Genomic DNA, 17,013 nt, shown 5'->3' on the forward strand with positions numbered 1-17,013 from the left:
TACAGAGCAATACATTAAAAATACTATAAGCTACAGTAAGAAATATATTAAAAAATTCAGTAGTGCAAAAAGCGAGATAGTGTTCACGGGTTCATGGTACATTAAGAAATCTGGTGGCCGAGGGAAGAAGCTGTTCCTGAAACAATGTGTGTGTCTTCAGGCTCCTGTACCTCCTCTCTGACAGCAGCATTGAGAGGGCATGCCCTGACTGGTAAGGATGATGGATCGCCTGTTGATGTCCTCAATGGCGCAGAGGCTCGTGCCCATGCTGGAGCTGGCTGGGTCTACAGCTCTTTCCGATCCTGTGCACTAGCTCCTCCATACCAGATGGTGACACATCAGCAGAAACTTGCTAAGGTCTGGTGACATTTCAGATCTCCTCAAACTCCCAATGAAATATAGCCGCTGGCATGCCTGCTTCATAATTGCATCAATATGTTGGGCTCAAGATAGATCTTCAGAGATGTTGACTCCCAGGAACTTGAAGCTGCTCACCTTTCCACCGGGTGAATTTCCATTTAAACTATTTCCCAGAGCTGGTTGTCTTCAATAATTTTTAAGATTACTCCCAGGCAAAAAAAAAATAAGAATTTGCCAACTATAAAAATTCCTTAGTCAAAGGACTGGTCAAAGAACACTGAGGCTGTCTACAAGAAGGGTCAGAGCCGTCTCTATTTCCTGAGGAGACTGAGGTCCTTTAACATCTGCTGGACGATGCTGAGGATGTTCTATGAGTCTGTGGTGGCCAGTGCAATCATGTTTGCTGTTGTGTGCTGGGGCAGCAGGCTGAGGGTAGCAGACACCAACAGAATCAACAAACTCATCCGTAAGGCCAGTGATGTTGTGGGGATGGAACTGGACTGTCTGACGGTGGTGTCTGAAAAGAGGGTGCTGTCTAAGTTGCATGCCATCTTGGACAATGTCTCCCATCCACTACATAATGTACTGGTTGGGCACAGGAGTACATTCAGCCAGAGACTCATTCCACCGAGATGCAACACAGAGCATCATAGGAAGTCATTCCTGCCTGTGGCCATCAAACTTTACAACTCCTCCCTTGAAGGGTCAGACACCCTGAGCCAATAGGCTGGTCCTGGACTTTTTCCTGACATAATTTACATATTACTATTTAATTATTTATGGTTTTATTACTATTTAATTATTTATGGTGCAACTGTAATGAAAACCAATTTCCCCTGGGATCAATAAAGTATGACCATGACTATGACTATTAGTCTTGTTGCTCTACTAGTAGGGTCCAAGAAAAGTGCATCCCAATGAAGATAGCTCCAGACAGGGCCAATGCAAGGAGCTGAAAATCACCACCAAATATTCAATTTTGGACATATTTGATAGGATAGGCCAAATTTTTCCAGTATAATCCATTCCCCATAATAAATACCGATGGTCTCCTCATTTCTGTACTAATCTGATTTAGATGTGTTTTCAGCCAGTAACCGGAGAGTTGCATGAGTGATATTAGGGCCTCCAAAAGCCCTGATCCAAAACATCCATGAAACTTTTGGAAGCTGGCAAAGCGAAGCCCTCAGCTTTGTCATCAACCAGATTTTGAGTGTTCCTGCACGGCACTGAATGCCATTTCAATGGCATTTAAAATCTTTTCAAAATGATGTAAATACTTTCTTTAAATGAAATTTTAAAAATTAGCTAAAGCACCTAAAATCAATAAACTGACATTTTTTTTTTAAAGTTCAAAGATTAAATAAAACTTATCAACAAAGTGGGTATAAGTCACCATATACTACCCTGAGATTCATTTCCTTGCAGGCATTTACGGTATTGATAGGGAAATAAAGAAATGCAACAAAAGTTATGAAGAGCCATATAAATACTGACAAAAAAATGTGCAAAAGAAGAGCAATTGTTAAATAAATAAATCAATAGTACTGAGAACATGAGCTGTAGAGTCCTGGAAAGTCAGTCTGTACGCTGTGGAATCAGTTCAGAGTTAAGGTGAGAGAAGTTATCCACATTGGTTCAGGAGCCTGATGACTGTGGAGTAATAACTGTTTCTGTACATGGTGGTGTGCTATCGAAGGTTCCTCTACTGCTGCCCAACGGTAGTAGTGAGAAGAGTACACGACCTCTCCACCTCTGACCCCCTAATGGGGACTGGCTCATGAACCTTTGGCTTCTTCCTCCTGTAGTTGATCATCAGCTCTCTGGTTTTGCTGATCTTGAGGAACAGTTTGTTGTTCAATCAGATTTTCAATCTTGCTTCTATATGCTGACCTATCATGACTGACTGCTGTAAAATGGGGATTTCCCACCCCATATATCTCTACCATCCCAATGAGATTACAAATCCCACGTGTACCAAATGCCAATTACTAATATATACCTAGGGCATTTCAGCAGAATCAAATGACAGATCTGACTGTTCCAATGTGCAAGTTTGGGACTTTTTACATTTGACAACACACGCACTTGCTAATTTTTAAATCAGTAAATGCCAGCACCACTGAGCTGTTGTTTCAATTCTTGGAAATTCAATGAGAAAACATAACCAATGTGGTTGCAACAATGCACACAGACAGCTGGTAAAATTCTCCAGTTTCACAAATCCAATCTCAGTTATACTACTAAAGCAGGGGTCCCCAACCACCCGGCCGCGGACCGGTACCGGGCCGCAGAGCATGGGCTACCGGGCCGCGAGGAAACGATATGAGTCAGCTGCGCCTTTCCTCATTCCCTGTCACGCACTGTTGAACTTGAACATAGGGTTGCCAACTGTCCCGTATTTGCCGGGACATCCTGTATATTGGGCTAAATTGGTTTGTCCCATACGGGACCGCCCTTGTTCCGTATTTCCCCCGCTAAGGTAGAGCGTTCATATGAAACCTTTCGTGCCGAAATGGCGTAAAACGAAGAAGCAATTACCATTAACTTATATGGGAAAAATTTTTGAGTGTTCCCAGTCCCAAAAAATACCTACAAAATCATACCAAATAACACATAAAGCCTAAAATAACACTAATATATAGTAAAAGCAGGAATGATATGATAAATACACAGCCTATATAAAGTAGAAATAATGTATGTACAGTATAGTCGGGAAGATTAAGCCAAAACCGATTTGTGGAAAAAAAAATCAGCACGTACGCGCATGCACGCACAGGTGCCCGCGCAAGGCTTCATGGTCATGGTAGTCTTTCTTGGAGTAAACACAAGTGTCCCGTATGTGACTGCTACTTTCGTCCCTTATTTGGGAGTGAGAAAGTTGGCAACCCTAACTGTAAAAGACATGTTGAGGTGAGTTTAACCCTACTTGAACACCACCCCTCCCCCCCGGTCGGCCGGTCCGCAAGAATATTGTCAATATTAAACCAGTCCGCGGTGCAAAAAAGGTTGGGGATCCCTGTACTAAAGAAGTCAGTATGAACTTTACACATGAAAATCAAAGACAGTATAATCTGTGTCTCTTTCCTTCTCTATTAGTCCCTGGAAAAAGGTCACTACCAATGAGGAGGCCAATGAGGAGCAGGAACTGAATTTAATTGAATTGACTTTATTTCTTACATCTTTCACATAAATGACGAGTAAAAATCTTTATGTTAAATGTGCAATCATAGTAATTTATAATAATTTATAATAAACAGAAGTCAATGTAACATAGAAATACACTCAAATCAGCATGAGTTAATCAGTCTGACGGCCTGGTGGAAGAAGCTGTCCCGGAGCCTATTGGTCTTGGCTTTTATGCTCTGGTGCCATTTCTCAGATGGTAGCAACTGGAATAGATTGTGGTTGGGGTGACTCGGGTCCCCATTGATCCTTCGGGCCCTTTTTACACACCTGTCCTTGTAAATGTCCTAAATCATGAGAAGTTCACATCTACAGATGCACTGGGCTGTCCGCACCACTCTCTGTAAAATCCTGTGATTAAGGGAGGTACAGTTCCCATACCAGGCAGTGATGCAGCCAGGAAGGATGCCCTCAATTGTGCCCCTGTAGAAAGTTCTTAGGATTTGGGGGCCCATACCAAACTTCTTCAACCATCTGAGGTGAATGAAAACTAAATGACATCTTCAAAAAATGTATCTCAGTTAAATTACATTCTTAGAATGATGTACTGTACATATTCACAAATCAAAATCATCCACAAGGAGCACTACCACAAGAAAGCAGCATCCATCATCAAGCACCCCCAGCAGGCCATGATGCTCTCTTTTCGCTGCTGCCATCAGGAAGGAGGTACAGGAGCCTCACACCTCACACCACCCAGTTCAGGAACAGTTATTACCCTGAACCATCAAGCTCCTGAACCTAAGTGGATAACTTCACTCACCTCAAACTGAACTGACTCCACACCGTACAAACTCACTTTCAAGGACTCAACAATTCATGCTCTCAGTATTATTTACTTATTAATTATTATGATTACTGCTTTTACTGTTTTTGTACAGTTGCCATATTTTGTACATTGTATCCTTGTCTGTATTTTTTCATTGATTCTGTGGTATTTCTTTGTTCAATTGTGAATGCCTGCAAGAAAACTAATTCCAGGGTAGTATATGGTGACATATATGTACTTTGACAACAAATTTACTTGGAATTTTGAAATCAAATAACTTATTGCTAATTTTTGCATTTCAAGTGAGCTATTTGCTTTTGAATGAGTAGCAGCGATTGATTTAAGAATCTCAGGCAAAAAACAGAAATTAGGAATATGCCTAATATTAAAAGTCCACACACTCTTGTTGTTGTACATGTTTCAATGCCTCCATTTATTTTTTAATTGCCTCCAAGTCCCTTGGTGATTTTCTTTTATTAGTCTTGTTAGCTAATACTGGTTGGAATGAATGGTCATGGCACCTGCGTGTTCTATACTTATTAATATTATTTTGAACAGTTTTACATCTCACATTTTTGTCATGTATCTCACATACAACTGAATTATCTGCAACAGCAGCAGGTAATTTTGAAAGAAATCTTTCATAATTATGTTTTCTCAGAATTTAATATGCCTGCAGGATCACAGTACTAATGTGGAGGAATGGAAGCCATAGAAGACGACTGCTATCACAGTAATCCCACAGGTTGCTTGATAGGAAGGAACATTTATTCATGGTATACACTAGGGCCATTGTTAGGTGCACCTGTACACCTGCTCATTAATGCAAATTTCTAATCCGCCAATCATGTGGCAGCAACTCAATGCATAAAAGCATGCAGACATTGTCAGATGAATGTCAGAATGGGGAAGAAAGATGATCGAAGGTGAGAGAGAGCCTGTCTGAAATACTAAAGCGCTGGGTTATGGACTGCAGTTTTTGATGGACTCCTGATCAAGGTCTCTTTGGGGGCTTTTGCTATTGCTTGCATTTTGGGGGGGCGGGGGAGGAGTTGGGGCTTCTGGTGGTGCAAGTGGGGGGGAGGGGGAGCTTTGTGGTACCTGATGCTAAGATCATTTATTCTTTGCGGTTTCTTGTTTCATGGATGTGTCTGTGAAGAGTAAGAATTTCAGGTTGTATACTGTATGCATTCTCTGATATCAAATTGGACCATTTAAAGTAACTTTGACCATGGAATAATTGTTGGTACCAGACCGGGTGATACGAGTATTGCAGAAACTGCTACTCTCCTGGGATTTTCACGCACAACAGTTCCTAGGGTTACAGAGAATAGTGCAAAAACAAAAAACAAATCCAGTAAACAGCAGTTCTGTGGGCAAAAGAAGTCTTGTTAATGAAAGAGGGCAGAGGCAATGGCCAGACTGGTTCAAGCTGACAGAAAGATGACAGCAACTCAAATAACCATATGTTATAAAAGTGATGTGCAGAAGAGCTTCTCTCAATGCACAATATGTCAAGCCTTAAAGTGGATAGGCTACAGCAGCAGAAGTCAAACATACTCAAACTCAATGGCCACTTTATTAGGTACAGGAGGTACCTGAGGGTAACTGAGTGTATACTTTTTGCAGCTTCCTAAACTTTCTGCTGCCCACTATTTCCCTTAATTATAAAACATTCCAATTTCAGGAACCTTTCACTACAAGGATAATCGTGACCTCCAAAATAACTTTAAATGATGCACCAAGAAGAAAAGTAATCCCTCTGGGTCAGAAAGAGTGAAGAAGTCAAAAATAGCAACATCACAATAGACCTGTTTGATCTGGCAAATATACATCATCAGCCACCTCAGGACTCAGGTTGGTTTCACTCAAAAATCAAGGCCACAATTATATTCCTGTTCCCTATGCCTCTCAACTGCCATTAGCTTGTGTCACCTGCTCTTCAAAATTTAAGCAATCTGAGACGCTAATACCCTCCATAAGGAGCAAATAGCCAATTGCCAAAATTGTACAGAGTGTTATCGAAATGTTATGCCTTTCAAAAGGAGCAATGCTTTCATCAGACAGTATAAATACATTTTAAACAAGCAGGTGCATAATAGGGAACAGCGAATGCTGATATTATTTTCAATTGTGAGCAAGGCTCCCTTTAGCCACTGATCATGCATAAGCTGCGTGAGCAAAATAAAAATGCACAAGTTCTTTCCGTGCACTTTGCAGATACACAGTGATCCTATGTTTTTGCTCCTAATTGATCTCCAATCATCATGCGAGGATATTAGTAATTTTACCTCCCAGTTAAGCAAGGAGGAATTAAAGAAATCATCCTGGACTTTCAGATGTTTGCGATCCAGTGACCCCTACTGGAAAGAAATAGTGTATAATTCCTTTCTGAAACAGAATCAAGCTCAATTATAATGTGGCCAACACTCAAACTAGCAGCTAATGGCTGTCATTTGTACTTTGATGTGCGTTTTGACCAAAGATAAGGAAAGACGGTTTTGGTTCAGGGGCTGAGCAAGCAGTGGTTTCCAGACTGGAGGGTTCAGAATTGAAATAACAGCTTCCATACTCTGACGATTATACAACTCTAAGCATATTGTCTGCCTTTTGTGATCTCTCCATGTATATCTACTACCTCTGAAATGGCCACCTTCTCCAAATTTGATAGCTAAAAAGGATGTGAAACTTTCCCAAGGATTCAAACTGAAGGGCTAATCTAGAGCATGATGACAGCTTTCCTCTTTACCTCAACCTATTGTAAACCACTTCCTCTAATTCTTCATTGGTACATAATGCAGCTAATTGTAAAGTAAAATTTTAAACAGCCCAAAAAAAATCTTGATTGACAACGGCCTTCAACACTGGAAGTACCCACAATGAGAACTTCCTCAGTGTTGTTTCTTCAGAATTTATAAAGAAAAAAAAATCAGCTGTTTGGTTTGCAAGCATCAGTCACCCTTCAGGTCTTAACAGAAGGGCATAATTGAACACAGTAAAATCAAAACTGATTTAGTTGTGGTGACATACATTGTGCATTTAGCTAACATTATTTTTTCCTTTTAAGTAAGTTTCCAAGTGAACACAATACAAACTTTTATTGTAATACATGCAACATATTTTCAGTAATTTCAGCATCTAGAAACGTTATTGCTGAAAAATCAAAGAGATATCCAAGTATTGATGTAGCAATTTAGTGCCATGAAGTTTAAAAGTGTAATGAATTGTCAGACTGTGGAAATACTTATGGAAATGTTAGATGGCATATATCATTCTCATTTAATGATTTATCTTCCATGTGTGCTTCAATTGTGCATTTATTTCAAAGGTCAAAGTAAAATTTATTATCAGAGTGCATACATGTCACCATATACAACCCTGAGATGCTTGTTCTTCCTGCATACTTAGCAAATCTATACAACGGGATCTTTAAGCTGTAATCAGGAACTGTAAACAAACTGTGCAAATAGCTATAAATAACAAGCATGAAATAACAGGATAAAAGAGTCCTTAAATAAGTGTAGTTATCCCCTTTTGTTCAACAGCCTGATGGTTGAGGGGGTAGTAACTGTTCTTGAACCTGGTGGAGTCCTGAGGCTCTTGTACCTTCCACCTGATGGCAGCAGCAAGAAAAGAACATGGACTGGGCGATGAGGATCTTTGATGATGAATGCTGCTTTTCTATGGCAATGTTTCACGTAAATGTGCTCAATGGTTGGGAAGGTTTTATCTGTGATGTACTGGGCCAAATTTAACTGAGTCGCAACAAAGACAGACATAACTGAGGTTTGAGGTCTGCCAAAGATGATAAAAAGGATGCACTATAAAGGCTAACGAAATTCACTGTTGGTAAATCCCCTGGCCCAGACAGGATGCATTGTAGGTTGTGAAGTCCCTAGCCATAATCAACCAAATCTCTAGATTCACAAGTGATGCATGAGAACTAAAAAGTCATGAGAACTAAACTCATCTTCAAAAAGGAAGACAAGTTAAACTCAGTAACTGCAGACCAGTTAGTTTAGCCTTGGTGATGTAGAAAGTTGCAAGCACAAAATTCAAATTTAGCATCAATAGTGACTTGGACAAGTGTGAGTTGATTAGAAAATGCCAGCATGAATTTGCTCGAGATAAGTTGTGTCTAAATAATGTTTTTTTAAACAAAATTACAGAGGAATGGTGAGGAGAATGCAATTGATGTAGTTTTTAATAACCTTAACAAATCATTTGGCATTGTGCCACAGAATGTATCAAGACTGATGTTCATGGAATAAAAAAAGGGCTACAGCAGACTGGACAGAGAACTGGCTTTAAGAAAGAAGCCAGGAGTAGTTGAGAAAGGCTGTTTTGTGGCTGAACTAAAGAGTACTAATGGGCTTCCCTGGTATGGGTACCAGAAACACTGTTTTTAAAAAAAAAACACCAATGACACAGAGATTGCAGTACAAAGTATAATTGATGGATGACATAAAACTTGAGATGAACATGATGAGGACAGTAAGATACTGTGGGGAAATGCGTACAGCCTGGTGCAATGTGCACACTGAGCAGAGCTGTGCTACAAGAGATAGAGCTGCCCAGGTATGATCTTGACCTTCCGGGCTTTCTGTCTAGACATTGCGTGTTTGTTCTATCCGTAACTATGTAGGTTCCCACAGAAAGCTTTGGTACTCTGCCACATCCTCTAAGTATGCTGGTTGGTCGGTTAATTTGTTACTGCTAATTAGTCCCAGTCTAGGTGGATGGTAGGCGAATCAGGAAGAATTGATGGGGCACATGAAGGAAGACGACTTACAAAGAAGCCTCCAGGACAAAGAAGCAGGCAGGAAAAATGATTGTTGACAATGGTTACCCACCCTGAAAACTGCATTTTCCAAAAACTCTCTTCTGGAAAATCTATAGGGCACTAAAACAAAAACTTCATGGCTTCTTAAAAGTCTCTCCTTCCAGGCAGCTAATCTAATCAACCATTCTAGTTAGTCTTGCACCCCCCCCCCCCGCCATTACCCCTGTCACTGCACTGATCTGTAAACACTTTAAACTAATTGTTATAATGCTGTTTACATTGCAAATACACACTGGCATGCATATATGTATGCACATTTTATTCCATGCCTGTACTTTAACCCTAACTTTATTTTTTTTTTATTCTTTATAATTGTTGAATTTTTTTTTGTTGCATGTCACACCAAGACACCACAACAAATTCCTGATACATGTAAATGTATATGGTGAATAAAGTTGACCTTTGATATTCGACCCTTTAAGAAATGAATGGGGATTGGGATTAATGAGAATACTCTGAGAGTTAGAACAGACACAATGGATTAAGTGGCCTCTTTCTAAACTTTGATTGTTCCTTTTTATCCCAAAATGCTGACAACTAGTTATTATCCTGGTGCCTTTTTGATCTTGATGCATGAGTTTAGATGCTGATGGACACCATCGTGGAGGCAGAGAATTTACTATCTATACCCAGTCGTTCCAAAATCTGGCATCAGCACAGGTGCATTTTCCAGAAAGTGTCAGTGGATGCTTCCCCCCTGCTCTACTCCCTTTCTGCACTCAACCTTGAGGCTACACACAGCTCAAACACTGTCCATGAATTCACCAGTGACATCACTTTTGTGGGCAGAAACTCAGACAGCAGGAATGAGCCGGACTGGCTGGTTGAGTGGTGTTACAACAATCAGGCACCCACGCCAGAAAGACCAGAAAATTGATTGTGGATTCCAATGTTCATTGATGAGTCAGCAGTGGAAAGAGTGAGCAGCTTTGAATTCCTGGGTTTCAGCATCTCAGAGGATCTGTCCTGGGCCCAACACGTTGCAGCAATCACAAAAAAGACACGCCAGCAGCTCTACTTCTTTGGGAGACTGAGGTTTGGTACGTATGTGACCAACAGATGTATCATAGAAACCCTATACCAAGCATCAATGCCTGGTAAAGGGACTCCAATGCACATGACTCAAAGAGGCCGCAGACGACTGTAGACTCAGCCAGCTCCATTACAGGCACAAACGTTCCCACCATTGAAGACAAAAGGCAATACCTCAAGAAGGCAGCATCCATCATTAAGAACCCTCAGCATCTGAGACATGTCCTCTTCTCATTACTAACATCAGGGAGGGGCACAGGAACCTGACTACACACACTCAATGTTTTAGGAAATGTGTCTTCCCTTCTGCCATCAGATTTCTGAATGGTCCATGAACTCATGAATGCTACCTCTCTAATTCATTTTTTTTATGAGTTTTTTTTATGTATTGTACTGTACTGCTGCCACAAAACAACAAATTTCCTGACCTAAGTCAATGATAATAACCCGATTTTGATTCTGATTCAGATGGGTGGCAGGTTTTGGAAAGCCTGCCCAATATGGACCCAATCCAGCAGGTTAGGGAAGTATGATCTATGGCTTTTGCTAAAGCAGTACTAGTTACTGGAAAGGAGCAAGAACAGGCAAAGAAACTCCAATCAACCACTGAATTCTTCACTTTTTGTAATACTCCCCTTTCCACTTCCATTCAGAAAATGTATGACAATTGGTATTGCTTAATGATAAATCCTAAAATAATTTTAATGATTACATCCCAAAGTTTTGAAAGCGGTGACTATAAGTAATGAAAAAAAACTAAATCTTCCAAGATTCTACAGATTCTGGAATTATTCCTCCAGGTTGGAGGGTAGCAAAGGGAACGCCTCTATTTAAGAAAGAAGAAAATAAAATGGGGAATTACTGGTCCATTAATTACTTCTAGAAAAATGCTGAATTGTGTTGCAGGGTAGCAGACACCAACAGAATCAACAAACTCATTCGTAAGGCCAGTGATGTTGTGGGATGGAACTGGACTCTCTGACGGTGGTGTCTGAAAAGAGGATGCTGTCCAAGTTGCATGCCATCTTGGACAATGTCTCCCATCCACTACATGGTGTACTGGGTGGGCACAGGAGTACATTCAGCCAGAGACTCATTCCACCGAGATGCAACACAGAGCATCATAGGAAGTCATTCCTGCCTGTGGCCATCAAACTTTACAACTCCTCCCTTGGAGGGTCAGATACCCTGAGCCAATAAGCTGGTCCTGGACTTATTTCCTGGCATAATTTACATATTACTATTTAACTATTTATGGTTTTATCACTATTTATTATTTATGGTGCAACTGTAACGAAAACCAATTTCCCCCGGGTCAATAAAGTATGACTTATGACTATGACTATAAGCAACAAGACAGCAGAACTGCTGAAGAGGCTGACAGAACTGTCAAAGTGAATATGGAATTCTGAAAGGAAAGGCATGTTTGATCTATCTGCTGGTGTTCTTTCAGGATGTGGCTGGTTGGATGGATGAAGGAGAACCAGTGGAATTTTAGGTTTTTGATGAAGCCCCACAGTGGAGCAGGGTCAACAAGGTTAGGTATAATATATTGACATGGATTAAGGAGTGATTAGTGAACAGCAAGTTAAGAGTGTGAACAAACTGTTTTTCCTGAGGTCGACAAACCATGATCAGGGATCAGTGCCTGGACGCAAACTGTATTGAGGATTTTTCTAAAAAGATAAAATATCGTATTTCCTTATTTGCTGATGATACAAAACTATAAAGAATTATGAGAAGGGAGAACGACGTAAGTAGTATTGAAAAGGATGTGGACAAGAACGTGGCAGATGCAATATAATGTGGATAAATCTGAGGTTAGTACCTTGGTGCACAAAATAGAAACACAGAGTACTTTTTAAATGGTGAGGGACTGGTTAATGTTGATGTTTAAAGGGACCTGTGCATCCTTGTACACAAATCTCTGAAAACCAAGATGCAGATTAAAGATTAGCTCAATTTGTCACATGTACATCAAAATATGCAGTGAAATGCATCAGTTGCATCAAATCAAATCAGCAAGGACTGTGCTGGGCAGCCCACAAGTGTTGCCATACTTTCCACACCAACATAACATTCCCCCAATTCACTAAGCCTTTGGAATTCACATCTTTGGAATGCGGAAGAAAACCACAACACCCAGAAAAACACACGTGGTCACGGGGAGAATGTATAAGCAGGAATTAAACCCCAACCTTACACGAATCAGGAATCACAGACTCCAAATAAAAGCAAGACCACTTAGGACTGAGATGAGGAGAAATTTCTTTATGCGGAGGATATAGTGATCTATGGTATTCTCCAACATTGAGAACTGTAGAGGCTCCATCATTCACAAACCGGGATTGATAAATTTCTGGAAACTAAGGGAATGACATGATATGTGGGTAGTGTGGGATAGCAATGGGTCGAAGATTAGCCATCATCTCATTGAATTAGAAGACCACTATATGAAGCTCATGAAGTCCAGACAAAGGCTCTTAACCCGTAATGTCAGCTGTCCGTGCTGCCTGACCCACTAAGTTCCTCAGCGTTTTGTGTGAAACCTACTCTTGCCCCTTTAACTCATTTCGCCACGTTCGTATAGCTGAAAGTCAACTTAAGAGCAATCAGATTTCAACTTTAATTGTAGTCCGATACATTACGTTTATGAACCTGTACCTGTGGGGCAATATTTACCCATACTTTTTTCAGGAAAGGAAAGAACAGGTTAATCAGTTGTAAAAAAGTGCTAATTGTTGATTCAATTAATAGGAAGTTATAGGTGATGCTAATTTCCAAATTCACTTATAACAAGGATTTAGTTTCTACTGCTAGCCTCATCGCAGCAGAATCTTCTTGCAATTCAGTGTCAGAAAGAAAATTTACAACAATTATATGTCCCACGTCCCCAATTCAATACGTCTCCATATTCTGTCACAAATTCAATATTCCTGCAGGCCATGAGCTATAAAGTCAATATTCCTTCTGATTCACTTTGTCACATGGCTTTCTCAAATAGACACTGGTATACACCATAACAATAAAGTAACAACACTAAAAATAAAATCCACCATCTTCCACATACAAACAGTCACAGATATGAGTTAGTGAAGTTCAGAGAGGGTCTTTTTTTCTCTTAAGCTTAAAGTCACAGAACCTCCCAGCACAACCCAAATATCTGCAGATTCTATAAACATGAAGTAAACAGAGAAATTTGTTGAAGCACTGGCAAGATCATGCAGCACCAGTAGACAGGAAAACGGTTACTGTGTCAGGTCATCGGCCTGCAACCAGTTAACTGCTTTCTCTCTCCACCTGGCAATCCAAGGTGTAATGTCCAGTTTTATAGATCATCCATGTAAGTTCACAAGTCAGCTAACAGATAATTGGTTAGACAACCTTTGACGTTACCATATTTCAATTAACTTTGTCATTTTTTTCCACAGTATTAGCTAAATAATAAGGAAATGTGCTGCCCTGTAGGTATGGCTCTATTAATATCAACAATGGTCCGAGGAATACCCGTGCTGCATTAAACATTTCTATCATTAGTGCTCCTACTACTCGATTATGTAGATCCTATCAGTGCAGCCTACAGGTTAAAATGCTCAGCTAAATGCCAGGTGCCTTGGGGCGGAGGAAGTATGGGGACTAACTGCTTTATTTCAATTAAAATATAAACGACCAGATAATTTTATTTCTGATTTTTTTTTCATGCTATGAATAGTGATCATGTAAATTGGTTGCAAAGCTGACACCACAGAGTAAACTCCTCAACGATTCCTCGGGCTTGAGGTCGCCGTGCCTCACCTCTGGCCAAGTAATTACGATACAGGACCCATGGAGTTTGCTGCCGATGGGACGGGTGAGTGGCGTTGGGAACTAACATACAGAGTCCAGATCCGGGACCGCAAATGATGCTGGCGCCGTCAATGAATTTTACTGACGGGTAAGACGGGTAACAGGATGCAAAATGTAACCATAATATGCAGCTGGGAACTGGTGGACAGCATGCAGGATTTGCTCAGTGTTTATTTCCTGTTCTGCTTAACGAATTTCACCAGTTTTGCTCCCGTGGTGATGTTATATTTAAATATTGAGTTCATATCAAACGAGTACACTTTTGTCTTAATTTAATTATGTAGTGAGGTGGGGTCGTGGGAACGTCGCAGCAAAGAAACAGGCCCTTCGGCCCATCTAGTCCGTGCCGAACTATTAATCTGCTTAATCCCATCGACCTGCACCCGAACCACGGTCCTCCATGCCCATGTACCAATCCAAATTTCTCAAATGTTGAAATCGAAGGCGCTGCAACCACTCCCGCTGGCAACTCGTCCCACCCCCCCCCACCTCCCTTATTCTCCCTAATGCCCTCTTTAAACTTTTCAACTTTCACCCTTCACCCATGACCTCTTGTCGCCTCCAACCTCAGTGGGAAAAACTGCTTGCAATTTACCCCTCATAATTTTGTTTACCTCAGGCACACAAAATCGATAACATGGGATGATTAATTTTACTGAAAGAAAACTTTTACCTGATCTTGATAACTAGAGAAGCGTTGTTTTTCCACCCCTTCACCGAGTGCTGGAAGCGCGGAAGAAGGTTCTTCCCATTTAGTTTCCTGGACGTATTAACCATCAGCCGCGTTGGACTCGCTTCTCCATCCCTGAAAGAGTTATGTTTATTCGGTGGGGCGTGGGGGAGGGAGGGAGAGAGAAAGAAAACCGCTAAAATATTACTGTCAACAGTGAATCAACCGCAGTTCGCGCCACGCATGCAGTACATCGTGCATGTTGCAGGAAACTGACCATTCTGTATTCGCAGAGATTAGCTAATTAAACCGACTCTCCAGGCAGCTACATTGGTTTTCCTGTTTATGACACAAATGTCTCTTTTACTTTTGCAAACGCACGCAATCGACCACAGATTAAACTCGTGAGTTGCGGCTGGGTGACTGATGACTCGCTTTACCTTTCTTACCACATCTCTTACCCACCCTCCCCCCATGAGCGATGGACACTTCAGGCTTGGTGTCATCTCTCAACTCCATCCAGGGGATTCTCCACTATCTGACTTACTCTTTTTGCTCTCGGGGAAAAGAAATGAGCCCCTTTTTTTTCCGTTTCCTCACAAATCTGCAAGAAGGTAGAGCTGCAATTCCTCACGGCGAGTGATATTTGCAGCTCATAATTAGCAGCTTCAGAGTAATCGGTGACAAGCCGATCCTCCACCATGGTGGGGATCAGCAAACGTTAAAATCGTAAAGACAGTTTCATAAATGGAAACCCCGAGGGTAAGCTATGAAACTAATATTAACCGGGGAATCGGCAAATGTGCATCCTCGCAAAGTCTGTTAGAAGAGACACGAACACCGCACAGAGGAGAACGGTGGTCTGCTGTGGTGTCGGGTTCAGGTTAGCTTCATGAGCTCCGAACCGATCACTTAAATCACAACCATCCAGTCAGTATACCATACCAAACACACTGGCATGTAAACCACATCTGAAGAGCAGGTACAATCCCACCTACTGGAGAAAAAGAGAGCGAGGTGCAACTGAATAAAACACGACACAAAGACGGCAGTGATTTTGAGGGGGCTAGTTTCTGGAAAGAAACCACAGCCTGTCTCAGCAACGCTATTAAATTCCTGCTTGATTTCTTTCACAGGAGTTTGCCGGGGGAGGGGTAAGAGGTGGCCGTGGGAGGTGGGCTGCTTTAGGTCTGGGCATTGGAGACTTGCCTTTCTCACCCATTCACTTCCACAAACATGCCCAGTTATCCCAACACTTGCCAAGAAAACCGCTGGTAAGTCACGTCCTCGGCACAATAATGCAATATAACTCAAACTAACTCGATTGCAAATGTGCATAAAACTATTTCAGAGGCATTAATAGTGCCTCTAAAAAGGTAACAAAATCACTTGTGGATTAGAAATACTAATTCCCTTTCATCAAGAGACAATTATACATTAATAAACCGAAATAATTCCAATTACAGATTTGCAAACTCCTTTTTTATAAACATTTCACTACTTTTTTATTTAACACAAGAATAAAGCACATTACCCTGGCAGCGTTTGGTGGTGCTCCGATCTTGTTATGTCCTTTGTTTTAAAAAGAATCACAATGATACTTATGGTGGTGCATAAGGTCCAACATTTTCGAGGGAGACGCATTGTTTTTTATGTGTTTATCAATTTATATGTAGAAATCAACCCGTCGACTTCCCTTCCAGTCTGGGAAATAAGTAAGGCGTAAGGCTTTCTGTCTGTGAGATTGAGACAGACACTTCCCCGTCCGCTCCCCTTTCTCTCTCCGTTCATCCACTCAGCGGGAAAGAACTAAGCACTGTGCCGAATGATTGACATTGGCCAGGCCCAGTAGCAGCTCGCTTCTTGATTTGCCCCTCCCCCAGGCGTTTCGTATTTACCAATAGGAAATCGGAACTGCGATCGCCGCGAGAGGCGATGATTGACAGGAGCCGGGTGCTAGTGTCCTTAAGACAGCGGGTGTCTGGCAGGTAGCGAAGGGAGGCGAGGAGGGGAGGCGTTGCACTTTGCAAGCGGTGGCTGCTTTCCGATCTGTATAAAAATAACCGGGTTAGCATAAGAGTTGGAAGTTAACTTTCACCTGAGCAGTTCATCGCACACAGTGCTGAAGCATATATCGTGCGCCCCCACCGTCACTTCCCATTAATACAAGCTACGTGGGCTGCTGTGAGGAGGGGGCAGCAGCAAGTTAGTCCTGACAGCAGAAATCAGCCGGCGCCGAGATATTTGTCGTTTGTTCAGGGAGGCGACCAAGACCGAATAAATGCCTGACATTAACTTCCATGCGTT

General features: G+C 41.4%; 1 protein-coding gene across 1 annotated transcript in view; it reads right to left on the bottom strand.

The window, feature by feature from the left end:
- The window catches only part of st8sia4 (ST8 alpha-N-acetyl-neuraminide alpha-2,8-sialyltransferase 4), a 93,176-nt gene extending 76,698 nt beyond the window's left edge, over positions 1-16,478 (bottom strand). The window contains exons 1-2 of the mRNA XM_063068601.1: positions 16,241-16,478; positions 14,710-14,841 (exon numbers count right to left, since the gene is read on the bottom strand). Coding sequence (XP_062924671.1) covers positions 14,710-14,841; positions 16,241-16,350 — 242 coding nt within the window. The 5' untranslated portion in view covers positions 16,351-16,478. The remainder of the gene's footprint in view (positions 1-14,709; positions 14,842-16,240) is intronic.
- Positions 16,479-17,013: the final 535 nt, after the last annotated feature.

This window comes from Mobula hypostoma, chromosome 16, assembly GCF_963921235.1.
Source record: "Mobula hypostoma chromosome 16, sMobHyp1.1, whole genome shotgun sequence".
NCBI lineage: Eukaryota > Metazoa > Chordata > Chondrichthyes > Myliobatiformes > Myliobatidae > Mobula > Mobula hypostoma.